At 35.0% G+C, this 26413-nt stretch overlaps 1 protein-coding gene and 1 long non-coding RNA gene across 3 annotated transcripts in view; one reads left to right on the top strand and one right to left on the bottom strand.

Annotated features, from left to right (window-relative positions):
• The window catches only part of ATP6V1A (ATPase H+ transporting V1 subunit A), a 53046-nt gene that overhangs the window by 23848 nt on the left and 2785 nt on the right, over positions 1-26413 (top strand). For both annotated transcript variants that reach the window (XM_006174465.3, XM_032479332.1), the window contains exons 2-14: positions 2964-3058; positions 5913-6041; positions 8316-8530; positions 8812-8949; positions 10169-10320; positions 13833-13995; positions 14533-14641; positions 18662-18784; positions 18879-18993; positions 19587-19650; positions 21006-21209; positions 23527-23621; positions 25010-25181. In XM_006174465.3, coding sequence (XP_006174527.1) covers positions 2974-3058; positions 5913-6041; positions 8316-8530; positions 8812-8949; positions 10169-10320; positions 13833-13995; positions 14533-14641; positions 18662-18784; positions 18879-18993; positions 19587-19650; positions 21006-21209; positions 23527-23621; positions 25010-25181 — 1764 coding nt within the window. In that variant the 5' untranslated portion in view covers positions 2964-2973. The remainder of the gene's footprint in view (positions 1-2963; positions 3059-5912; positions 6042-8315; positions 8531-8811; positions 8950-10168; positions 10321-13832; positions 13996-14532; positions 14642-18661; positions 18785-18878; positions 18994-19586; positions 19651-21005; positions 21210-23526; positions 23622-25009; positions 25182-26413) is intronic.
• Positions 4602-26413, bottom strand: part of LOC116663588 — a 29414-nt gene continuing 7602 nt past the window's right edge. The window contains exon 3 of the long non-coding RNA XR_004319805.1: positions 4602-4713. This is a non-coding gene — a long non-coding RNA (uncharacterized LOC116663588). The remainder of the gene's footprint in view (positions 4714-26413) is intronic.

A 26413-nucleotide genomic window follows, 5' to 3' on the forward strand; every position in this document is an offset into this window, starting at 1 on the left:
ATTTGCTTGTTGACCACTTCTTTAATGACTTTGCCCAACTCTTTTACCAAATGTTTTCATCTTTAGACTTTGGTTTTTTCCTTATTATCTAAGTAGTTTCTAGAAAAACTTGTTTCATCTTTTTATATTCGAATCATTCGCAGTCTCATTCCTGCTTACTCAACAGTCCCTTCCACGCATCTTTAGGAGCCTGGAAAATCCTAGTAAGCCAATTTCCCCTTTTCTTTATTTACTTCCTCCCTCAAATGCTCTTCCAATTTTATCTTCCTAATGGAACCAAAATCTTTGCCTCCTTTTTTTTTGACATTGTGGTGGCAGTATCAGGTTTATTTTTTCTGATGTCATAATACGCACTAACTTCATCTTTATCAATAAATTACCAACATGGTGCTAAGTCTCTGTCTTATCATCGATATCGTCTTTAAGTTATTGGTACTTGCCTCTTTGATCATATTCTCACTTGGAAGTTCTCCCATATCTCCATGTGGTTTTTCTCTTTAACTGTTTTTACTCTTGGCTTGTTTCTTTAATCACTAGATTCTTCCCTCAGTCCTGTCCATCAGACAGACCCTTCTGACCACACTAAGTGTATTAAACGAGAATTCCACTGTTAATGACTTTATTGTTAATTCGTTGATACCTTAGTTAATGGATTACAAATTGTGTTCCATGGAGCTTCCTTCAGGGGCTCCAGAAAGACTGAAAAACGCTACTCAGCCCTTCCTGAATTAATCCCCAAGGCTCAGCACTTGGTTTTCTTCTTTCTGTATTCTTTCTATCTGGGCTCAACTCAGCTTTGAAACTTACTTTCCCCTCACCTGTTCCCCCCTCTCATCCCCATTGGTTTACACTTTACCCACATCCGAATCAGTTTTAACTCTGCTCCCAAAGTGTTGTCATTTTGAACACTTAAGTCATTTTGCCTTATGGTACAGTTGTTTAAAGCCAGTGGAAGCTCCTTTTACTCACAATCCTTATTCCCTAAGTTTAACCCAGTGCCTTTTCCTTGGTGGGGACTCAATAAACACTTAATAAAGTGAATTCCATTTGTTACCGAATTAAGTAAGGATCCCTGTTTGGGCTCTAGCCTAGCCTAGGCCCTCTGCCTGCCTCTGTAGGGAATTGTTCGTGCAGCCAAGAGTGAAAGGGAAGTTGAGATTGAAGCAGGGCAAGGTTTTAGTCAATGGCCAGAGAATTGAGAAGCAGGAACTTAGTTTACAAATCAACTTCTCCCCTTAATAGCTAGAGGGATTCGCTTTTAGAGAGGAAGGACAGTGGGGGTAGAAGTGAGACTAATGATGGGGAGGCATATGCATTAGTTTTCTAGGAAAGAGGCAGGGTTTTCCTGGAAATGGGGTGCTACCCCTTTTCTGTCCTTTTTTGGTCGGTGACTTTCCATCTTGGCTGCCAGTAGGTGTGTCACTAGGACACTGATGTAGTAAAATCAGTGTAGAATGAGACTCAGAGTCTGTCGGAGGTCAGATTCATCTCTGTCTTCGTTTCATTTGGTTCTGTCTGGTTTTGTTTTTCTCTTTCTATGGCTTCCTTTCTTTGTGTCCAGAACCGGTGATTTAAAGATGTTATGTTAGTTCCTGTTCAAGGGAGGGGTTGGTGGTTTTCAGCAATGGTCTGGTAGTGCTGTGACACTCAACCAATAACTATTTCCAGAGCTTTTCAACTTCTCACAATGCCTGCATTCCCTCCCCTACTCTGATATAATATATGAATTAAACATCATTCTTCTCCTAACAGTTCTTCCTCAATCTTTGGTTATTTCCTATTGTTTGTAGGATAAAGTGCACCAGGCATTCAATTTAAGACCAACAAATTAGTCTCTCTGCCTTTGCATCCTTATTTCTCACTAACTGTTAACTGTTCCTGAATGGAATTTTATTTCCATTCTTCTGTTCTTGTTATTTCCCCACCTGGAATGCCTTTGCTCTCTGTCTTTTCTTAGTTTAGGCTAATTTTACCTGACCTTCAAGATGTCTTCCCTAAACAGTCTACTCCCTGAACTTTTAGTAAATAAGTCTATTATTTGGCACTTTATCACATATTGATCTGTGACCCTTTATGTTTGTTTGGAGACATTATTTAGCTTTTTGTATATATATATAAAATATATATATTTTATCTCCATTATTAAATTGTTAATAATTATATGTTAGACCAGCAGTCACAAAGCAACTTTCTACTTTGGGATCTGTAACCAGTTTTCCATCTGGACCTAAATAGAAGTCTTTAGGTTTTTCAGATTACACATCTATACAATAAAGACGTTGAATTTCTTAAACTGTTCTGTATTGTGCTGAAAAAAGGAAAAAAGGGGGGGGGGGATGAACCAGAAAAAATTTAAAGATAGATTATTCATTTAAAATTTTTAATGTAAGATATAATGTTTTAGATGGTAAAAAATAAAGTAGTGAAAGAGGAGGGAGTCATGCTGCAATTTTAAGTAGTTGGGCGAATAGTCAGAGAAGCCTCTCAGAGGAGGGGACTTCTGAGTGAAGACCTGAAGATGGTTACAGATGCTGGTATCTGAGAGCAGAGTACTGTAGGCAGGAGGAACAAGATGTACAGAGACCCTGAGGCAGAATGTGTGTGTGTTTTGAGAAATAGCAAAGACTTCCGTGTTTATGCAGCATGATTAAGAGGAAGAGTCAGGGAGATAATGGGAGGGCAGGATGTTGTAGGGCTAGATAAGCCATTGGAAAGACTTCACATTGTTTGTTACACTCCTTGGTATTTTGTATGGAATATCTTGCATAGGGATATATAATCCTGAATTTTAATAACTGTAGACCATCCAGGAATGAGGTACTTTTAACCAAATCTTACGAATTTTATATTATCTTTTACTTTGAATAAATGGTAATTACTCAAGAATACAGCAGTTTACTACCTATATTGGTTCTTTTGCTTTAAGGTTTGTAATTATACTTTTTTTTCCTTTTTTACCATAGTTAAATTAACATGATGGATTTCTCCAAGCTACCCAAAATACGTGATGAAGATAAAGAAAGCACGTTTGGTTATGTCCATGGGGTTTCTGGACCTGGTAAGTAATATATAATAATCTCAATAGTAAAAATTCCTAACATCAATTAATGTCTTTTCAGGTGTTTTAGGCAGAAATTCAGGAGTTTCTGTTCCTCTACATAAATTCTACCTGTTCTTAAAAGATTTCATAGCTGCTATGAGACTGAAGTAATGCCTTCATCATAAGAGCTCCTGTAACATTTATTATCAAAATTTGATAATTATTGAGGTACTAACTTGGGATATCCTGTTAATTATGTAAGTGTATAATTGATGTTATACTTCTTAATTTCTTTTGTTAAATCTGAGCTTAAAAAGCTATAAAGTTTATGGATTAAATATCTGTTAATGCAGTTTGAATTTTGATAATTGCTTTTAGAGCATTTCTCAGAAATATCAACCTTGGGTCTTTGCATATATAAATCCTTCTGAAGGGTTACTTCATATATCACATAACTAGCTATCTGTCGGAAAAGACTCGGTAATGAGAATGGAAAACAGTTTGTTCTGCCTATACTTGGGGTATTGCATTTTAAATAATAAATCTCTTTCTAGTATTCATTTTGTTATCCCACACTTCCACAGCAAATTATGATTCACAGTTTCCATAGATAAAATCTGCTCATTGATTTATAATCTTTAGTGCCATGGAAATTCATTTTTCCTTATGTCTTTTTATAAACCCCATGTTATAGTCTTTTTTGGTTGTTGTTCTAATCACAGTGGGTGATGACCCTTTCTTGGTGTTAATGCAAATGAAGACCTTCAGTCACCGTGTGTTTTTATTTTTCCCTAAAAAGCTTTTACCGCTTAGAACTTGGTGTTTGAGCTTGAAGCTTAAACTACACATAAGAACTTTCAGGAAAAAGGCAAAAGAATACCATCAAAAGAGTTTAGTTTTCTGAAACTTACAGTAAACTCCTGGAACCTGTTTATGATTCTTAAGTACTTAATGAGATAAGAGAGAAATGCAATCCTTTTTGTTTATGAAATATGGTTTTAAATTTCAGTTATCTCTGGCATTTCTGTGCATTTTAATTATTCTTAATATGGTAGGTACAGAGATTTAAGTATTTATAAAATTAATACATTTTCTAACAAAAGTTTATGTTAGTTTATGTTCTAACATAAGTTAAATATTAATACTTTAATAGTTTCCACTTGAATATCACCTAACTCATAGTTCTAATTAATTGTATCAGAAAGCTAAATATTAAAATAGATTTATTCTTACACATATCTGAAAATGTGCAACCTTCACTCCCTACCAGAAAAATAATTTTTGCTGATAACTGTGTGGCATTCTACCATGCTACTAGCTAAAGCTCTTCTTCTAATTTTAGTTTTAAAGCTTTTTTAAAAATTGTTCCAAAAACCATCATTCCATGTAGTATAGTGAGCCAGGTTGATCAAAACTTGCCTCACTGCTACTAGGTAGAGTTTGCCTTATAGAACTTCAAAACAAAAATAGTTTTCATGTGTATTTTATAAATTTTATAAAATTTATTTATAATTTATAAATAATCTTTAGCCTAACAAATTTATTCTTTTTAGCCCTACTGTATCATATGCTAAAAATGTACCTTTTTGATCAACAAAACAAAAAGACAATGTAAGGGATGAGATATGACTGGCAAGGGGTTAATATCCAAAATATACAAACAACTCACATAACTCAATATCTAAAAATCAAACAACACAATCAGAAAATGGGCAGAAGACCTACATAGACATTTTACCAAAGAAAACATACAAATGGCCAAAAAAGGCATGAAAAGATACTCAACATCACTAATTAGAGAAATGCAAATCAAAACCACAATAAGGTATCCCCTTACAGTAGTCAGAATGGCCATATCATCAAAAAGCCTGCAAATAATAAATGCTAGAGAGGGTGTGGAGAAAAGGGAACCCTTGTACACTGTTGGTGGGAAAGTAAATTGGTGCAACCACTTTGGAAAACAGTATAGAGCTTCCTTAAAAAACTAAAAGTAGAGGTACCATATGATCTAGCAATCTCATCCTGGGTATATATCTGGAAAAGATGAAAACTCTAATTTGAAAAGATACATGCATTCCCAGTGTTCATAGCATCACTATTTAGAATAGACAAGACATGGAAACAACCCAGGTGCCCATCAAAAAGACAATTGGCTTAAGAAAATACAGATACAGATATAGATATATAGATGTAATGGAATATTACTCAGCCATAAAAAAGAATGAAATATTGCCATTTGCAGCAACATGGATGGACCTAGAAAATATTATTGTTAGTAAGTCAGGCAGAGGAAAAACAAATATTATATGATATCACTTACATGTGGAATCTAAAAAATAATACAAATGAATCTATATACAAAGCAGAAACAGACTGACAGACATAGAAAACAAACTTAATGGTTATCAAAGGGGAGAGGGTGGGGAGGAGGGACAAATTAGAAGTATGGGATTAACAGATACAGACTACTGTACATAAAATTGATAAGCAACAAGGATTTCCTTTACATAGCACAGAGAATTATATTCAATATCTTAAATAATCTATAATGGAAAATAATTGGAAAATATGTGTATATATGTATATATATCTACACATATGTATCTGTCTATATATAGGCATATATATATATGTCTATATATATATATACCTGAATCACTTTGTTATACACCTGAAAGTGACACAATATTGTAAATCAACTATACTTTAGTTTTTTTTAATGTATCTTTTTGTGAAACTGTATGTTCCATAGTAGGCATTTTATTTTTCCTATGAATATATGAGGGAAGTATATTATTGGATTGATTGGATGTTTTAATTATCTGAAACTGTTCAGTCTTAAGTCATCAAAATACTCACTTGTTCCTTACAGTGGTTACAGCCTGTGACATGGCAGGTGCTGCCATGTATGAACTGGTGAGAGTGGGCCACAGTGAGTTGGTTGGAGAGATTATCCGATTGGAGGGCGACATGGCAACTATCCAGGTATATGAAGAAACCTGTATCCTTTTTGGTTCAATTTCTGGCCATTTTCTACAAATCAAAATTTGAAGATTTATGGCAGCATCAGTGCTATCAGAAATGTGAAATGTTGGTGTTGAAAGAAACCTGATTTATATAGGAGTTTATTGAAGAAAGGTACTAGGAATTAGTGCTCTTATTTTAAGAAGTTAGTGTTATCTTCTGAACTTTCATTGTTCTTAATATTTTAGTAGCTCACAAACTTTAGGGAGAACCAATTAGAATTTTTCTACAGAGGGACACATATTGTAGAAGATATCATCAACAGAGTAACAACATCCATTTGTACAGTTAAAAATCTCCAATCATGATTTCTACTTAAAATAGTAAAGCCAGTATTATGTCAAATCACTGTGTTGTACACTTGAAACTAATATAATATTGTATGTCAACTATATAGTTCCATAAAAAAAATGAAGTTAATAAACAGCTCATATTTATTAATCTTTGAAGTTTTATGTACAAGGAATATAATAAAAAAAAGTAAATCCATAAATAAATCACAACTCTCTTTGTTCTGGGTGATATGTTACAGTATAGCTTCAGCACTAGGAAATATTTACTATTTGGGTACCATAATTTTGACTTTTAAATATAGTATTTTCAATTTTCTATGAAAAATAAAGATAAAAGATTAAACTTTATGGGGAGGAATGACTTTTTTTCCTTCTCATTTATGTGTTTTACTTAGATTGATTCTTACTTAGGTTGATTTATGTATTTTACTTAGAAGATGAGCATTATGTCTTTGACTATCTATCAAGATTTATTTGGTATAACTTTTTTGCCATATTAAAATATATGCTTAAGGTACCTTTTCTCTCTGTGTTAGTACTGGAGTGCTAATTCTAAGCAAAATAATCTGAAAATTTTAATAAAATTAAGTCTTTATAGCTATGAAATCATCACTAATCAAAAGGATTTTTTCTGTTAGATTTATCTTTAATCTTTTACATGGTTTGAAGATTTAAGATAAACAAATGAACATATGTGTAGTGACAACCCACTCCACCTTTGTCATCCTGTATCTGGCCCATTTTCAAAACAGAGATGCATGTATGAAGCCAATTTTGTTAATTTTGCTTATTGTGTATTCTTCTAGTTTGTTATATGAACCAATATAAATATATATTTTTCTTTTTCTTTCTTTTTTTCCCAAAAGATAGCATATTATATCCACTGTTTTGCACCTTGTGTTTTTCACTTAAAAATACATATATTGTGAAAGATAGATAGATACATGATAAATATAGTAAAATGTATGTAGATCACTGAAAAATTCAACTTTTCTGTAGGTTTGAAATATTTCATAATCAAATATTGGAAATGAAAATATATTTTGGAGATCTTTCTAGAGCAGTTCATAAAAGTGCCTATTCCTTTTTACAGCTACATGAAATTCCAGCATATGAGTATGCCATCATTTATTAGTCTCTTAATGATCGTTAAGTCTTAAGTTTTTTGGTCCTTTCTCAGTCTAAAGAGTTTAGGTCTTTGTCCAGATACTAATATCCTTTTTAGAGAACTGATCTTCCTCACCAGTGTAGTTGAAGCAATGTATTATGGAGAGGCCTTTGCTACTATTTTTAGCCCTGTGGTTCCCAAATTATGTACCAAGGCACTCTGGACAGCTGTAGTAAACTCATGTGATGCTCCAGGATATTTTAAGTTTTTGCGGTTAACACAGGAATATTAGACATCTTGTCAGATACCACATAAACTAGTAGCTTGAGATAATAAACAGTTTTATTATTTGACTGCACTATGTTCTTGTCAGTGATGTCATATCTTTGTGAAGCTGAGTTTTTGGCAATTGCTAAGCTAAAAATCAAGTATATGAAAATGATTGTGGAATAGGCATTCAATCTGATTCTAAGGTTTGAAGATTGTAGAATACCCAGCAGGCATATAAACCCTATTTGTAAGAATTGAGGTTATTTAAAAATGAAGTTAAAATATTCTCTTTTTCTTTCAATTTATGTATATTTTTCTTTCAAAGTCCTACTTAGTTATGAGGATGTATATATTTATTAAGATATTTGGACATAACTATTTAATATCTAGAAGTTTTAAATATATCTTTTGTTGTGGGTCACTATGAAAAAGTTACTGAAACACTTAAGATGCTGTGGACTGAAAGTCTGAGAATATCTGGTTTAGCTCCTTAATTATCATTTCTTGTTAAACTGTGGTATTTCCTTTTTAGAGAATCTCTTAACTTTCATAGTGAGTTTTCCTCAACTACTGTTTCCAGCTGGTGTGTCTGTTGGAGATCCTGTACTCCGTACTGGTAAACCCCTCTCGGTAGAGCTTGGTCCTGGCATCATGGGAGCCATTTTTGATGGTATTCAGAGACCTTTGTCAGATATCAGCAGTCAGACTCAAAGTATTTACATTCCCAGAGGAGTAAACGTGTCTGCTCTGAGCAGAGATGTCAAATGGGATTTCACACCTTGCAAAAACCTACGGGTATGTTCTTGTAACCAAGAATTCTAAAGTTGTTGAAAGAATGTGAAATGAGTGTTTCGTGAACTATTTTGTACTCTTAGTCAAAATAAAAATAAAGCACAGAAACATAGTTTACACTTTTCTTTAGATCTACTAGAAGGATTATAGAACTAATATATTTTATTGATAAGTGAGGCAAATGATTTAAATAATAGCAACTGTGAATCTACTTGATGTTTATTGAATGTTAAACAGCTTGACATTGATTTGAACATTAAACAGCAAGTGCATTTGTTCTCTAGGTTGGTAGTCATATCACTGGTGGAGATATTTATGGAATTGTCAACGAGAACTCACTCATCAAACACAAAATAATGTTGCCCCCACGAAACAGAGGGACTGTAACTTACATTGCTCCACCTGGTAATTATGACACCTCTGTAAGTATCATAGAAACCTTTTCTCACAGGTGACCCTACTTGTGTATGATAGTTGCCCAGCTTTAGTGCTCTAAATAGTTATATAATTCATTTAATATGTAGGTTTTAAGTAACTCCCATAATTGTTTTTTCTTTAAGATTTTTTTCTTTAAAACTTGGGCTTGGAAATACAGAAAACAAAATATACTGTTTCTTTTTGAGGAGAAATAGCTAGTATAAGCTACCTTCTTAACTTACGCTACATTATTTAAAGCCCTGATTCTTTAGACATAGAGTAGATTTTGATTTTAATTGTCAGTCTCTATTTACTTAATGAATTGTATAATGGATTACATGAATTCTTACTCTGAGTGACTGATGGTCACATCATATCAAATACAGGAGCCACATAATAGTCTTTTGGGTATGAAGATAGCTTTATTGAGAAGACCATTGTAACGTATAACTTTTTCCCAATAAAAAATGATAAAAGAACAATTTTTTAATCATTTCACAAGAATAGGTCTGTATTCTACAACATATAGAAAACAAAAGAGTTAAGATTGAGATTCTGGGCAATCAGCTAACCTTACTGACTAGCTTAGAGACTCACCTGTACATGAAAGAGCAACCCTGAAGTAGATATTTCAGATTCATGCATCAATGAAATTACAGGTTTCTCTAGGTGTATGGACTTTGGGATTGTTTATGAAGAGGTAAAGCCATCTCAGTGTTCACAAATATTAAAGAGTATTACTCATTGTCTTTTTGCTTTTATAAGTGATTTAAAATATTTAACTATATTAAATATTTTAGGGTTCTTAATAGACTAATATTTTTCATTAAAGCATTATAAGAGCATTATAATAAAATAAACAAAACAAAGAATGGAAAATAGATTATAAAGGCTTTCATTTCTTCCTTGTCAGTCCCAGGAGTATCTTCTGTAGCCTTTATGAATTTTCCCTGTGCGTAGTCATATAATTTATTTAACTATTCTTCTGTTACTTGAGTTACCTCTTTCTCAAAAACTTCTAAATTTCTTTTTTAAATCATTAAAATGGTAATAAATGCACTTGGTTGAAAAAAATGAGAATGATATATAAAGATTGACAGTAAAAAGTGTAGATCTCCCTCATCACCTCCCTACCCCTGGAGAGAAATCTGGATTCACTTTGTTCTTAGGGGAAGGAATGTTCATAAATTTGAGTGTACTTAAAATTCTGCTGTATTTTTATAGGATGTTGTCTTGGAGCTTGAATTTGAAGGGATAAAGGAGAAATTCAGCATGGTCCAGATATGGCCAGTACGTCAGGTTCGGCCTGTCACTGAGAAGTTGCCAGCTAATCATCCTCTGTTGACTGGCCAGAGAGTCCTTGATGCCCTTTTTCCGTAAGTTTGAGCTGTGTCCCATGGTTTTCCCTTAGAGTTATTATAGGTCATTATTTTTTCACTTTTTTGTGGGTAAAGGTTTTATGTGCTAATCCTATAAGTTTTATCTAGAGAAATATATTTATATTTTTTCCAATGCTTATTAGAGTCAAACCATTGAAGATTTATTTTTTCATAGTTGCAAAGGGAAAGTATTCTTAAATTTTCTGAAAAAATAAAATGTACAGAAGGAAACCTGTGCCAAAACACTATAACTATTTTTCTTAAGTTATTCTAGAATTAGTAGATTGATGTTACTATAAATTGATGATTTCTAAAATCATCTGCATTCTCTATGCTACCCAGCAATCTTTCTTAATTTGTAGTCTGCTCTTTGCCATTTTCTTCATTGACTGCTTAAAAACGTCCTTTCTCTTTAAATTGTAGACGTCACCATATCCTGCTTTACTTTCAGCGAATGACTTCATCATTTGATTCACAGAAAAGGCTGAAGCAATGATATAATAACTCCTTCACCTTCTCATTACCAACCCATATGTGTCCCACTTACCTTTTAAACTCTTACCCTTCAAAACTGCTTTCTGTGTTGTTCTCACCATTCTCTCTCATAAGATCTTCAGTCTTAGACTCTGATTAGTCAGTACCTCCTGTTTCCATATCCTTCACTATCCGGCTTACATTTAATAGTCTATCACTTTTACAAATATTTGCCAGTATTATTAAATTCTCTTGTTTCTTTGTCTTCTGTCACACCCACCTGGCAAATACCAACTGTGAATCAGTCCAGCTGTCTCCTTCTCCCGAATCTCCACAGGCTGCTGAGAAAAAGAAATAATAGGTGCAAGTTGGTATCTCACTACTGTGGCACAATCTTTCTACATTCCCCTAATTATCATTCTCCTGCTCTCCTCGGTGACTATTTCAGCCCTCTCCTCTTGCCTCAGACCTTCAGCTCCACTCTTCTTTCTCCTTCATTCTTGGCAAATGATCATGCTAGATCCTTCACAGAGAAATTCTCATGAGAGCCCATCAGATTTGGAACTCCTTCAGTTAACATGCATTCTCATCCATCCCTTATTCTCTTCCTTTTTTTGGAGTTTATTCCACCTCATGTCTCCTCAAAGACCTCTCATTAAGTGATCCTCCCTTAACTCCCATGTAATGAAAAAATGTCTACCCTCTACCCTTCCTCCATTCTACCTTCCACTGCTTGTCTCCTCATCTTCACAGCCAAACCTCTTGAAAGAATGAATTAGTTGTCTTCGCTTGTCCCCCTCTAATTCACTGTACTCCTGCTCCACACCTCACTCCAGACTGCTCTTGCTAACATCGTCAGTTACTCCTATACTGGTAACTCAATAACCAAGTTTTAGTATTTTCTTAATTCTTACAACTTGGGATATTGCTCTCTACTCCCCTCTTTCTTTGCTCTTCTGGTTAGCTTCTGTCTACAAGAAGCTATTGCTTATTCTCCGTTGCAGGTTTCTTCTCCCTTAACTTTAATATTTCTTCCGAGTTTTTCCCTCCTCTAGGGCTTCCTCTTTCCTCACTATATATCCTATCCTCTGTGGATGACTTCATTGTATGTGATGATTCCTTAATCTGTATCTTCATCCCAGATCTCTTCTGAGTTCCAGGCTCACATATCCACTTCTGATTATACCTCTCCTTTTAAATACAGGTGCCTCAAAGTCAGTATGTTTAAAACTAAAATCATCATCTAATCACCACTCTTTTCCTTGAAACTTTGCTGCCTCTCTCAACAAATGGCATTATCATACGTCTCATGGATGCCTAATTTAAAACCTGTGACTTCTCTCAAGGATCAGTCTTACCCTTCCCCCACATCTAAGTAGTGAACTAGTGCTATTACTCTATTCCCTAAATATTTTGTATCTGCATTTTCATCCTAACTCCACGTCATTAAGGATCTTACCCTAATTCCTGCAATAATCACATTTAATCAGACTTCCCATCTTCAGTCTTGCCTTCTTTCTAAGTGGTTGTCCAAATTACATAGTGATCCAACTAAAACACATACGTGATCCTGCACTGTTTTGCTCAAAACCCCTATGTGCTCTTTATTGCTCTCAAGTCAAACACATACTCCGTAACTCTTTACAATACTACCCATGATCTGGCTACTGCTTACCTTCCAGTTTTGTCTCAGCCAGTTGACAGCCCAACTGCTTCATTATACACCATCTTCCAGGCTTACTGAAGGACTTTTAATTCCTTAAGCAATGCTCCCTTTTGCCCCTGGACCTTTGTGCATGCTTTTGCCTCTGTGTGGAATGTTATTTCCCTGTATCTGGCTAATTTCTATTTCCTTTTAGGCCTTAGCTTCTTTTGGAAAGAATTTCCTAACCCCACTCCAGTACATTGTCAGACTTTGTACCCCTTCCTATGTACTCCCACAAACCTTGGATGGTCTCTATGATAGCACTTTTCACATTGGATTGTTGAACTTCTAAAGTGGGGCACACTCAGCCCCACCTCACTACCCCAGCTTAAAAGTGATTTGAAAGAGGTATACAGAGCCACAGGATGAATAGATATACCTTCTTAGTTTATCAGAGTCACTGAAATGTTTGAAGGAGAAAACATTTTAATGCATATTAGTTTTATATGAGAAAGTTCTGTTATGATTATTAAGGAAGCAGTGTTTCTGTGAATTTTGTGATAAAACACACTATTACAAAGGAATTTCCGTTAGCATTATATCTCATTTCTTCTGCCCAGACCGTCCTGCCACACACACACACACACACACACACACACAGAGTGACATTCACTTTCCTCTGTCTTTGAGGGTATTTCACTCTTCACTGCCACTTTTTAGGGAAAGTGTGAAAGTGGTTGCTATATGGTATTGTAACCACCAGCTGACTCTCCAGTGTACCACACTGGAGGGTGAGCTCTGTGAGTACAGAAACATGGCTATCTTCTTTGCTGTTGTCTCTCCAGCATCTCCAAGCATAATTTTTAGTACCTAGGAAGTACTTCATAAATAGTTATTGAATAGGCAGAAGGGGTTTGACTTAACACCTTAATAAAAGCCTTTGTTCATTAACCTTTGTAGCAAGATACAAATTTCTTAGGTCTTCTTATTTATTTCAGAAGGCAACTTTCCAAAGTATTTATAATTTTCTTTTAGCTTTAATTCTTACATTGTCCTTTCATAAACTATGTAAGCATTCAGAATATCTTTAGTACTATCTTATCTACCTGATTTTTATATTCCTGTCCTCCAGTTACCTTACAGAATGTATTTTAGCTGTTAAAGACGATAGAGATGATTAATTATAATGAACAACATACACTACTATAGGTGCAAACTAGGGGAGCAATTACTGTATATCTGTATATCTATCTTTGTAAGCGTGTATATAGATACAGATGACAATATTTTAAAGTGCTTTCTTTCTTTAACTTACATTTCCATGTCATCTACTTTATTTATTGGTATTTATTAGCAAGGAAAGTAATCCATACTTGTTTTCTTTGTTTAGATGTGTACAGGGAGGAACTACTGCAATCCCTGGGGCGTTTGGCTGTGGAAAGACAGTGATATCGCAGTCTCTATCCAAGTATTCCAACAGCGATGTGATCATCTATGTGGGATGTGGTGAAAGAGGAAATGAGATGTCTGAAGTCCTCCGGGACTTCCCAGAGGTCCGTATCTGTGAAGCTTTAAATACTATTCTGGAGAAAAATACCACAAAATGACATTTAATAAAACTTTATGTTGGGTCTGGAGCAATGCTCTCATTTGTTAGGATCTTTTAGGGAATTTTCTAATTATATTTGTGATTCAGTTTGTATATTCACAGAAAGGAATTTGAATTTTTCAGTTAAACACTTGAAAGTCTCTTTTTGCGTTCTGGTGGTTTTCAGTTAATTGGGAGGAAGTTGAAATAGACAAAACACTTATAAGTATGAACTTTACATAGAATTTTATGATCTACTTTGTTACTATAGTAATATTTCTTTTTCCATAAAATAATGGACTTCACTTATGAAATGGAAATAATGGCTATTTACTTTACAGCACAGTGGGATAGAGGGAAGAGGTTGGAGTGATGGGGAGTATTACTTTGGGAACACAGATTATAAGAGGAATTAAATATAGACAAGCTGTGGGAAAGGGACTATTTCTATTCTATTTCTGTTTAGAAGCAAAGGGATCACTAATAGATTGTTTGCCTGTAGCTCACGATGGAAGTTGATGGTAAGGTAGAGTCAATTATGAAGAGAACAGCCCTGGTAGCCAATACCTCCAATATGCCTGTTGCTGCTAGAGAAGCCTCTATTTATACTGGTGAGTATATGCATTGGAATAAAAGCAGTTAACATCGGTTCTTAAGTTTAAAGCTAGCACCTGAACTTTTTCTTTTACAAAGAGCTTTTCCTTCATTCTAAAATACATTCACACATATAACCATATTCCTAGTTTTAAAAGGTATTTCATTTATTGACTTATCTTAAGAATATGTCAATATAAGACATTTATAGAGCTGCCCCAATCTTTTTTTTTTAACATTTTTTTATTGAGTTATAATCATTTTACAATCTTTTTTTTTTTTTTTTAGCAGAAATGCTGGGGATTGAACCCAGGATCGCATGGCGTGCATGCTAAGCATGCACTCTACCATTGAGCTACATATATTCCCCACCCCAGTCTTTTTAATGATTTTAAAATGATACACCCTCTACTACTGTTTGTTTTTTCCATTACATGCTTTACCATTGATCTATCTCTGAATATATGTGTAACTCTGTAACTTGAATTATGAGCTTTGAATTGTTGTACTATTACTGCTGGATACAGAAGATAAGAGTGTGTTCACATACTATCTTCTATCTTTGTACCCACTTCCATCTCAGCTTTCGGTACTTTTATTTCTACATTTCAGGATTTATAATATTCACATTCTGTTCTGTAACCATAAATCCAATATTTGTGCTAGCCTTAGACCTAGTAAATGGAGTCAGTGCCTGCTGGCAGCCTCTTTAATTTCTCCAATTATTTCATGATTGAAGAAAATTTGACTTTTGGAAGTTTCTTCAAGAAAGGCTCGTGGAAACTATGTTCCCTGAATTCTTGTTTCTTTGTCAGTTTGGATTTTTTTTCTAAATTTTAACAGTTGTTTGGCTTGAGTGTGAAAATTTTAGATCAGTATTCCTTTCCTTGAGAACTCTTATTCCAGCATTAAATGTTGAGGAGAGATCTGACACTAGCCTACTTTTTCTCATTTTACAGGTGATTTTTCTTTTTGCCCAAACGAATGTCTCCTTAACTTTGAAATCTTATAGCTTTCTTAGGATATATCCCAGTATTGCTAGTTTTGATGAGTTTTTCCTGAGACATAGTGTACGCTGCCCCCCACCTTTTTTTGTTTTTGGTTTTTTTTTTTTTTGGTGGAGGTGCTAGGGATTGAACCCAGGACCTTGTGCGTGCTAAGCACATGCTCTACACTGAGCTGTTACCATTCCGCCCCAGTGCCCCCTTTCAATCTATGAATATGTCTTTTATTTTGGAAAATTTTTGAGAATTCTTTCTGAATTGTTTTCTCTTCCTCTATGGTCATCTTCTTCAAACTAAACATATTGTGTCTCCTTTATCTGGTTCCACATGCATCATTTCCTCTCTAATTCTTTTTATTTAGCCTTTTGCCCATTTTTTCACAAGATAATCAGTGTTGCTTCTAAAACAACCTTTATTTTCTTCTAGCTCTCTGTCAAGTTCTGCTGGCTCATGAAACATCTTTTGTGATCTTACTGTGTATTCCTTAAGATTTTTATTTTGTGGTAGGATGCATTATTAAGATTTTTTAAAGTTAATTAATTGTGGTCACAGTTTTCATCTGTTCCTTGGCAAGTTCATTGTTGTATTCTGCTCATCTGTCTTTTTTCCTGCTTGTATTTTTGTTTAGTTCCCTGCTTTATTATTACTACTGTTCATTTTTGCTGAAGTTGGGAGGGTGTGGTTGTTACTATGGTCCAGGGTAGTAGGAATTCTTCCTGGTAATCTGTAAAGTTTGTTATGGCATGGAGTTGTGTAAGTTATTTTACTTTTTCTTCTTTCCTGCCAACAAAAATCTGCAGCTGCAAGGCCACCTACAATGAATTCTTTCTCTTCTACCCTGCCTCATCCACTGTTTACTCACTGAAAAGGAGTGCCTACCTGTGTTTTATTTGTCCTCATCTCCCTGCTTCTCCTTGATGCCAGACTCAGTTCAAGGAAGCCCTGCCATTAGCCCTGTACCCCTTTTGCTCTAGACAAAGAATTCTTGGTTTTGCCCCTCAGGATGTAGCTTCTTTGGAGAAACTTAATCTGGGATGTACAGCCTCAGGTGAATTCTTGGTGTCTTCACACGCCCTTGTTTGTTTTTTTATCTCATTTAGTTGGCTTTCCTCACTGTTTTGTTGTGAAGCTAAATATAGCCTCTAGTTTTTAACAATAGAGTTCATATTTCTGTTTTTCTTGTTCTCCTTGCTTGGTGGTTATTTTTATGAGAAGGAGAAAGTGACATATTCATCTACTGTTTTAAGACAGGACGTCTTCCTACTTCTTTTAAGTGGCTGCATGTATTCCTTTGTATGGATATATGATAATCTATTTAACCTTTTGGTGGACACTTGGATTATTTTTTGCTCTCACAAACTTCACCCCATAAAACATCCTAATGCTTGTTTTTAACACATTTATATGTTTTACATGCATGTTTCTTTGTATGTTTGTCAGATAAGTTCTTGGAAGTAAAATTGCTAAGAATACAACTGTTAATGCAGATTTTAGATTCTGATAGATCTTCAAAAGGGGTAACAGTGGACAAGAATTCTGTTCCTTCACATATTCACCAGTGCTAACTTTTTCAACACTTTCTGATTGATGATAATTGTCAAACATACAGGAAAGTTCAAAGAATGTTACAGTGAACATCCATGTACCCCACGCCTAGATTCAGCAATTACATTTTACTGTCCCTGCTTTATTAGATGCCTATTCAGTCTGTACTTCTTACAGTGAGTGAGCATCTTTCCTGTGTGTACTAACCATTTGAAAACTACCTTCTGTCCATTTTCCTGGTGGATAGTAGTTCTTCATCATACTGATTGGTAAAGCCCTTTGAAATCAGTCTTTCATCTGTTATGCATTGCAGATGTTTTCACGGTTTGCCCACCTTTTGATTGTCTGAGGTTATTTTTTTTTTCTTAAGACTTTGTTCATGGATTCATGTTTTGGAAGCCACAGAAGTCAGCATTTTTTATTCTGAAAGATGTAATGTGATAAATAGTAAAGTTCTGAATTTTCCAGCAGCAATTTTGTTTTGCTTATATAGGCCTCTGTTTCTTTACTGGTAAAATAAAGGAATTAGGGTGGGAGATTTGTGGGTTCTTATACTGTAGCAACAGATACATTTCTAGTATCTTAGAGTTGTATAGTACTTTGTACTTTTCAGAGGACATTTACATACCATTTGATCAGATACGTACAGATAGAGGAGGCAAGAGTTATTCCATTTTAACAGATTAGGAAACCACACTGGGAAATGAAGTTACTTTGCTAGGGTTGATGACAGAACAGGAACTAGAACTTTTTTCTGTATATTAGCTTCTTCTAACTGGTTTAGTGTATGTCATTTTACAGAACAGGACCTGATCTGCATGGCAGAATGATTTGGATGATTAAGATTATTACTCATGTTAATAACTTTTGTTGCTTTTGAAAAATAACCAAACAAGCTAATCGGTTGAGGATTTTTTTGGTGCATATGTATGTGAGATATATAGACAAAGCTACATTGGAAATTAATTTCAGACTTAATTATCTCAACAAAGAATGGGGGGAGAATCTTTTCCTGCATTTAAAAAATGTATATTAGGGTAGACTGGGCTATGATAAGCCCAAACGTAGAATTGCTCAATATAATAGATATTTATTTCAGATGGTCAGGGGACTCTTTACTTTTTGGGGCTGGGACCCAGGCTGAAAAGAGCTCTTTCATTTCAACACATACCTTCCAGGGGCCCTTGGGAGTTCTCTTGCTCAGTAAGCAAGAAGGGAGAAGTAACATGGAAGGATGTGTGGCTTTACTGGAGATGGAGCACATTACTCTGACTTACATTCCATTAGCTAGGGGTGAGTGAGTTACTTGCATATCTAGATGCAAAGGAGGCTAAACAATAGAATTCAGCTGTGTGCCTGAAAGAACAGATTTTGGTGAGCAGCTAGCAGTCTAACTTAGGAACATATTGCTTTAAAGTTTTCTTAAGGGTGGAAGAATCAGGATTACACATTATAGGATTTTAACTTGTAATATTCTTCCCAACTTAGGAATTACACTGTCAGAATATTTCCGTGACATGGGCTATCACGTCAGTATGATGGCCGACTCTACCTCTCGATGGGCTGAGGCCCTGAGAGAAATCTCCGGTCGCTTAGCTGAAATGCCTGCAGGTGAGTCTCGGTATTGCTTATTATATAAGCAAGACTGATAGGATTTGGGGGCTGGCTTAGAACCTGTCTTTGAAAATTTCTTTCCATTTTTCAGACAGTGGATATCCTGCATATCTTGGTGCCCGTCTGGCCTCTTTCTATGAGCGAGCCGGCAGAGTGAAATGTCTCGGAAATCCTGAAAGAGAAGGGAGTGTCAGCATTGTAGGAGCGTAAGCACCCAAACTGTTTACTTTCCAGGAGAAAAATATGTCATTTATTTTAAAGAGACAGTATTTAGCCCCCTGAGGGTAGTGATTTTTAACCAAGGTTGCACTCCAGAGTCACCCAAGGAGCTCTTTAAAATACACATGTTTAGGTCATCTCTACATCTTTTGATTCCATAGATTTGTCTTGACTGATTTGTTATATTCAAGTCACAATATCCTAGGAATAACTTAGAAAATTATAGACATGTTAAGGTAAGATTGTATCATGATAAAAACAGTGTGAAGATTCACAGTCCCTACATAAAGCCATACATTGTTCTCAGAGCTTTTCCTTCCTTTTGTTTCATCTGTTTGATTAGAACAGTGAAACTGACTATAATTAAATATCCATCTCACTTCTCAAACTAGAAAGCATTTAATAGTTATCATTCTTATTTGTAACTTAGTACTGGTTTTTAAGGTTTTTGAACAAGATTTTCTTTCCAAAGTTCATTTCTAAAGTTATTTATACAAAAAGTGGCTTTCAAAAAATTGCTTTTATATGCAAGTTATTTTTCATAAGCATTTCTAATGACTTTTTCTTCTTTTAAATTTAGAGTTTCTCCACCTGGTGGTGATTTTTCTGATCCAGTTACATCTGCTACGCTTGGTATTGTTCAGGTATATCTTTTCCTAGTGTAGTCAACTTCTGAGCCCCACCTATAGGCTGTCCTAATGTTATCCATGTCATTGTGAAGTATTAATATAATCATTAAAGAGTAGGCAATGGTAAAGTCTGTTTTAGGAGCATTCTTACTACTAAAGGCCTTTAAAGCTGTCTGTTCTTTCTTAGCTCTTTACCTAGAGTTTATAGTAGACTTAGTATCCAGAAATGGAAAATATATCCAGGGTAGCAAAGGTTTATTAGTGTTATAGTAATACCACACTTTGAGGTAGAGTAACCCTACGTATAGAACAAATGGGCCCAAAAACACATAATGGCAAAAGCTCCATGGCAGTTTCTTTCTCCTTATGGTCTGGCCCAAGGCAGATGATCCATCCAAGAGTGGCTCTTTTCCATTCGGTGGTGGTTTCGGAGACCAGTGCTTCTTCCATATTGTGGTTCTACCTAGCCTGGCAGTCATCTGCATCTGCCTGGTACAGGGGAAACTGGAGAAAGCACCCCCACTTTTTGAACCTTGGGCTCAGACATGGTCACCACACTCATTCTGTTAGCCACACCCAGATGAAAGCACAGTGGAAAAGGTAGTTTCTGCCTAGGCAGCAGCTTCCCAGTGACAAGGCATGAATTTTAGTGGATAGCCAGCCAAGTTGGCCATTAAAAGACACCTAATTAAAAAATGTATATAAACCAGGACTATAATTTTTTTTACTGTTGATGTATTTATGAGTCTCTGCATTGTTCATATGGGAAAAGTAGAATATTTGCCTATGTTTCTGTCGGTATCAGATAAAAGGAAGTGGCAGGGTCTCAATTTACAACTTTCAAGGTGTTTTCACCTTTGCTAAAATTTTGAATTTTAAATTGCAGGGAAAAGAGGAGCCAAGTTAGGAATTCATAAAATTTATGTGAATGTTTGGTCTCAGAAAAATGACAGATCTTTTTGGATTGGCCCTTAATGATTAGGAACTGAATTTATTCAAAACATTTAGAGGTTTTAATTAAAGTGAAGTGGCTATCTTAGTAAATATTTTGTGGTTTCTGTGGTCCACCTGTTTATATTATACAGTAATAATCTTTAAAACTGTACATTTTTTTATCCTATTAGATTTGACACACTATTAAGGAAATCCAGATAAATTTTGAATTTGATTTGTAGATACTGTCTATACTGAAACTGAAAGGAATACATTTTTTAATTGCAAATTTTATTCTGTTTCATCTAAACTTGTGTATACCAAAAAGACAAATAATTTGACCAGAAAACTATAGAATTGCATATTTAGGACAAACAAATAATACTTGAAAAATTTTTTTTCTATTTTTTAAGAAAAATCTTTTGTTTTTTAATCAGGTGTTCTGGGGCTTAGATAAGAAACTAGCTCAACGTAAGCATTTCCCCTCTGTCAACTGGCTGATCAGCTACAGCAAGTACATGCGTGCCTTGGATGAGTACTATGACAAACACTTCACGGAGTTCGTTCCTCTGAGGACCAAAGCTAAGGAGATTCTGCAGGAAGAAGAAGACTTGGCAGAAATTGTGCAGCTTGTGGGAAAGGTGAGTTGTAAAATCCCTTGAGGACAGATCTGTGAGTACACTGGAGTGTTTTAAGGACATATAGAACCTTGGATATGCAGATTCTCACCTGGCAAAATGAGTAGTTATTAAATATCTTTTAAACTAATAGAATTTTAGATTATTCCTTTATCCAGCAGACATTTGAGGAGCCTGCTTGTGCTGTGTAAGGTAGAAAGATGATTGATTATCTATTGTTGAGTAACAAACCACTCTGGTATTTAGTAGCTTAAACAGTGTTTTATTGCTCATGGTCTTGGGGTTGGTTGGCTCAGTTGGGCCTTTTTGCTTGGAGTTCCCCTTACAGCTGCAGTCATATGGTGGCTGAGACTGAAGTCATCTGAAAGTTTCTTCCCTCACAAGTCTAGTGCCTGGGCTAGGAAGATCAGAACTGCTAAGCGTTGTCTGGGCATTTCTCTGTCCGTGTGGTGTCTCCACATGGCAGTTCTGGGCTCCCAGAGTGAGTATTAAAAAAAACAAGTGGAAACCAACAGCCTCTTAAGGCTGGGCCCCAAAACTAGTAATAACATCACTTTTGTCTTACTGTTTTGGTCAGAACAGCCACAGAGCTTGCCCAGAGTCAAGGGGAAGGGCTTGTACTTCACAGCAGTCAATTAAAAGAAGTAACTAAATTGTTAGGGCCTTTATATTCTTTTTGACCCTTTGGTCCTGGTTATATTGTGGATGAGAAAGAAACACTCATACAATTTTATTTCTTGAAACAGAATGTACCCATTATCCACCAAATTAGAGGTGGTAGATTTAGGATCTATTAACATACATATTTGCAGGAGTACCAGGGCCAGGAATTTAGAAGGATTGGAATCTAGTTCATTCAGTAATTAGCTGTGTGACCTTAAACAAGTGACTTACATTCTTGTGTCTGTGTGTTGACGTTTCAAAAGAGAATAGTCCAATTAAACTTAGCCAAATTAAATTTCGAAGTTGAATAACTTCTCAGATAGTATGCAGTACTAGTCAGGACCTCAGAATTCTCTGTCTGGTTCTGTTCTTTTTATTATATTGTAAAGTCACCTCCTAAATTGTTTCTAACAAAGGATAGTATTATTAGATAACTAGTACATATTAAATGCTCATTATTATAAATGAGTACTGTGGCTTTATAAGAGGAACTAGGAACAGAAGTCCTTCAAAATCAGACAAAGACAATACAAAAAAAGATAATTACAGGCTCATTTTGTTTATGAATGTGGGTATAGAAATTTAAAATTAAATTTTAGCCTCCTAAATTCAGCAAAGTATTAAAAAATAATAAAGTAATACATTATGAGCAAGTGAAGTTTAGTGCTCATAGATAACGCTACAGTCTTCTGCAGTTAATTCACTGGGCCTGTCCCTTTCCCACAACTCCCAAGAATCTTTACTTGTTAGGCTGTTGGGGTGGATGCAAAAGTTAAAGCTTTCAAGGCAATGATATTTCAAGAGTGAAGTTCTGGAAGAGCAGCACTAATAAAGTAGCTCTTAGATACAGATAAGTAGTACATGCTTACTGCACTTTGCATTTACATAGTTCTAAACATCATGTAATATAAAAAACAACTCTTTGTGGACTGTATAGATTTTTGTGAAACAAATTTTAGACTGAGATAGTTCAAGTAGTTATAATAGCAAGCCAGAATGTGAAGAAGAAAGCATTTAAAAAGAAAAAAAAAATCTGTCTATTTGTATACCCATGTTCATAGCAGCACTTACAATAGCTGAGAGGTGGAAGCAACCCAGATGTCTTTTAATACACACACACACACACACACACACACACACACACACACACACACACACGGGAATATTACTCAGCCTTTAAAAGGAAGAAAAATTCTAACACATGCTACATGGATGAACCTTGAGGACAATATGTTAAATGAAACAAACCAGTCACAAAAAGACAAATACTTATATATAAGGTATCTAAAATAATCAAATTCATAGAAACAGGAAATACAATGGTGGTTACCAGGGGCCAGAAGGTGGGGGAAGAAGAGTTGTTTTATGGGTATAGAGTTTCAAATTGGTGAGATGAAAAGTCATAGAAATTTGTTTCACAACAATGTGAATGTACTTAACACTACTGAACTACACTTAAAAATGTTAAGATGGTAAATTATATGTTTTTCACAGCAAAACAAAAAAAGGATATCAATCAGGAAGCAATTGTGAGGTGAATTTATTAATGATAGGTGATTATGTGTTCATTACGTGGTTTTGGCTTGCTAATTGATTCCAACCATTGGTCCCACATCATTGCAGTAAATTTCTAAAATGTATTTTTTTTCTCTTCTAGGCTTCTCTAGCAGAAACAGATAAAATCACCCTGGAGGTAGCAAAGCTTATCAAAGATGATTTCCTACAGCAAAATGGATATACTCCTTACGATAGGTATCCCATCCTGATTTTCTTTTTTTATTTGAGGATATTCTGTTGAGTTTTAAAGAAAGAGCTGCCTACACATTAAGAACTTTTTTCCCCTCATACAGACACGCTCTGACTCAAAGTATAGGTTTATTTTATTTTCATAGCAGATACCTAATGATCCAGTTTGTCCCCTTGTTTTGATTTGGCTCATGTGCCCAGTTGTGACAGTATTTTCACTCATTATCCAACCATCTTTAATGAGATTAAATTGTGGCTTAGTGTGCAGAGCCTGGGGACCATTGCCTCCTTCAGAGGCTTTTCTCACTGCCTGTTACCACAGCCCATGCCCTTCTACTCTTCACCTAAATAATTATACTTTTCTGCCTCATTTTCCACAAGTCCATTCTTTTTCTTTCTACCGGAGTCCCTGTTGGACGTCCCACCAGCCCATTCTACTACTGCCCAGGGCTTGCTTTTTTTCATTACTGTCTCTGCTACTGCCATGGCTTACTTAAAGTTCCCATTTCTTTCAAACTTTAATAATTTGAGCCCTTTCATCACGGGCTAGCTTTTCTCCCTTAAATCATATTTGGCCCCATATGGGACTGAAAGGGAACTGAGCAAATAGGTAGATTACCAGAATGTAGTACAAGCAGAAAATATGACGGATATCATCAGTAAGACTCAAAAATCTATATCAGGAACTTAAGAAGCTCTCAGAATCACCCACACAAAGATAACTCCACAAAGGGAAAATTCTTTGAGAAGAGTGTAATGGAGAGTGGGAATGAAATTGTGTATGCGCATGGGTTTAAATTTCTCAGAAAGTTGATTAGAGTGCATGTGATCCAAGTTGAATATTAACTTGTGTGTCTTTATTATTAAAAGGTATGGATAAATGGAAATGAACACATTAACAGGGAAGCGGACGGCTTATTAACTTTAGGAAATTGCCGTTTCCTGCTTTCCTATTATTTATTAAACCTTAACCCACTATCACAAGGGAATCTTCACAACTCAGTTATTTTACCATTTGGGTTATGCCTTTAACTGCACTGTACAAAAACAAACCCTCAGAGAGTCATTAGATTGTAGCAGTACTGTTTTGTCATTCTTTCTGTTTGATTATTTTAACAGATAAAAATCAACATCGCTCTTAAATAAAAGAATACATAGCTCCATCTCCCCATCCACCCTATATCCTGAGACATCTCTGTCCAAAAACTCTGGTTAAATATTACTGATCTTTTCCACTGTCATTTTTCATTCCTTATGTATCATGCACTAACTATAAGTAGTATACATATTTAAATAAAGAAACTAATGCTCTGGCATTTTATGGATGAAGTAAAGAGTATGAACTTGCTTTGCATTTTGTTTTTGTGTATTATTTTGACTTTCATTTATCCTAGGTTCTGCCCATTCTACAAGACAGTGGGGATGCTGTCGAACATGATTGCGTTTTATGACATGGCTCGCAGAGCTGTTGAAACCACTGCCCAGAGTGACAATAAAATCACGTGGTCCATTATCCGTGAGCACATGGGGGAGATCCTCTATAAGCTTTCCTCCATGAAATTCAAGGTACATGTCTTTCTACTATAACCTTTATTTAGTAGGAACTGTTTCTTTTAAATTTTTTAAATATTTGGGTCCCAAACCTGGTGTGTGAAACTTGTACTTACCATTTTTAGGCACGCTTAGGTTTTATAAAACCAGAACAGACCTCAAAGTTATGTTCAAATAGGAATTCTAGTGATAAAGATTATAGTATGTCACGTCTGAAATAAATGCTGACATATTTTGCCTTTTGTCTTAACTGCCGGGCAATTTAGAGCTAAAATCACTGCTAAGCAGCAATTACCTTACCTCAAGAGCCTGTTAATATCTAACCCCGTGCTCATCTGAAATGACTTCTGCTGTTTACTTCTTTCAAGTATCCTATTACACATCATTTTTAACTGTTAAGTGGACTCTTACGGACTCTCATTCTTTGGAAAGTACACAAGATATAAATAGATAATTAAATGAAATTATCTGTGGAAACTCAAATGCATAAGACTGTTTTTAAAATATTTGATCCATCAAATTGTATTTATTTCTAAGTCAAAACATCTAAGTATATTTAATAATCTCCTATTGAGAAATTGAGAATGATTCTCTGAATGCATATGTTATGAATATAGTGTTTGCGCTGTAGGCTGAAAGTAAATTTGAACAAATAGACACTTACTATAGCAAGAATTTTAAAATATTTACACCCTTGAGTCCTGTCATTCTACTTCAAAACATATAAGCCACGAAAATAATCAGAGATTTTGATATGGATGTATGTAGAAGATTATTTATTAAACTTCTTAAATGTCATCCAAAAATGAACAGAGCAAACAGTACATTGTGACATGTACATTATGTCAAAAATATTATGAAGGCATTAACAGCTTTTTTTCAAAGACTATCCAAGACATAGGGAAATAATTATGGTATAGTGAGTGAAAACAGTCAGGTTGCAAAGAGATTCCATATGAAATTTGATCCAAATTTTATTTTTAGAAATTATACATTCGTAGGAAGAGGATAAAAAAATATATGCAGTAACAGAGTGATGACTTCTGGTAATATGACTTAAGGTGTCTTTTTTCTGTTTACAAGTACATTGTTTCAAATTAACATCTCATTTATTTTTTAATGTCATAAGGTATTTTTCTGTCGCACTGTTTTGTGGCTGAAGAATAATATTTGCCTGTTCTTAGGTATTTAGGAAATTTTTAGTTGTTGGTATGGACAATTTTGTTCATGGAGTTGGGTTTTGTGTA

The sequence above is a fragment of the Camelus ferus genome, chromosome 1 (assembly GCF_009834535.1).
Source record: "Camelus ferus isolate YT-003-E chromosome 1, BCGSAC_Cfer_1.0, whole genome shotgun sequence".
NCBI classification, from domain to species: domain Eukaryota; kingdom Metazoa; phylum Chordata; class Mammalia; order Artiodactyla; family Camelidae; genus Camelus; species Camelus ferus.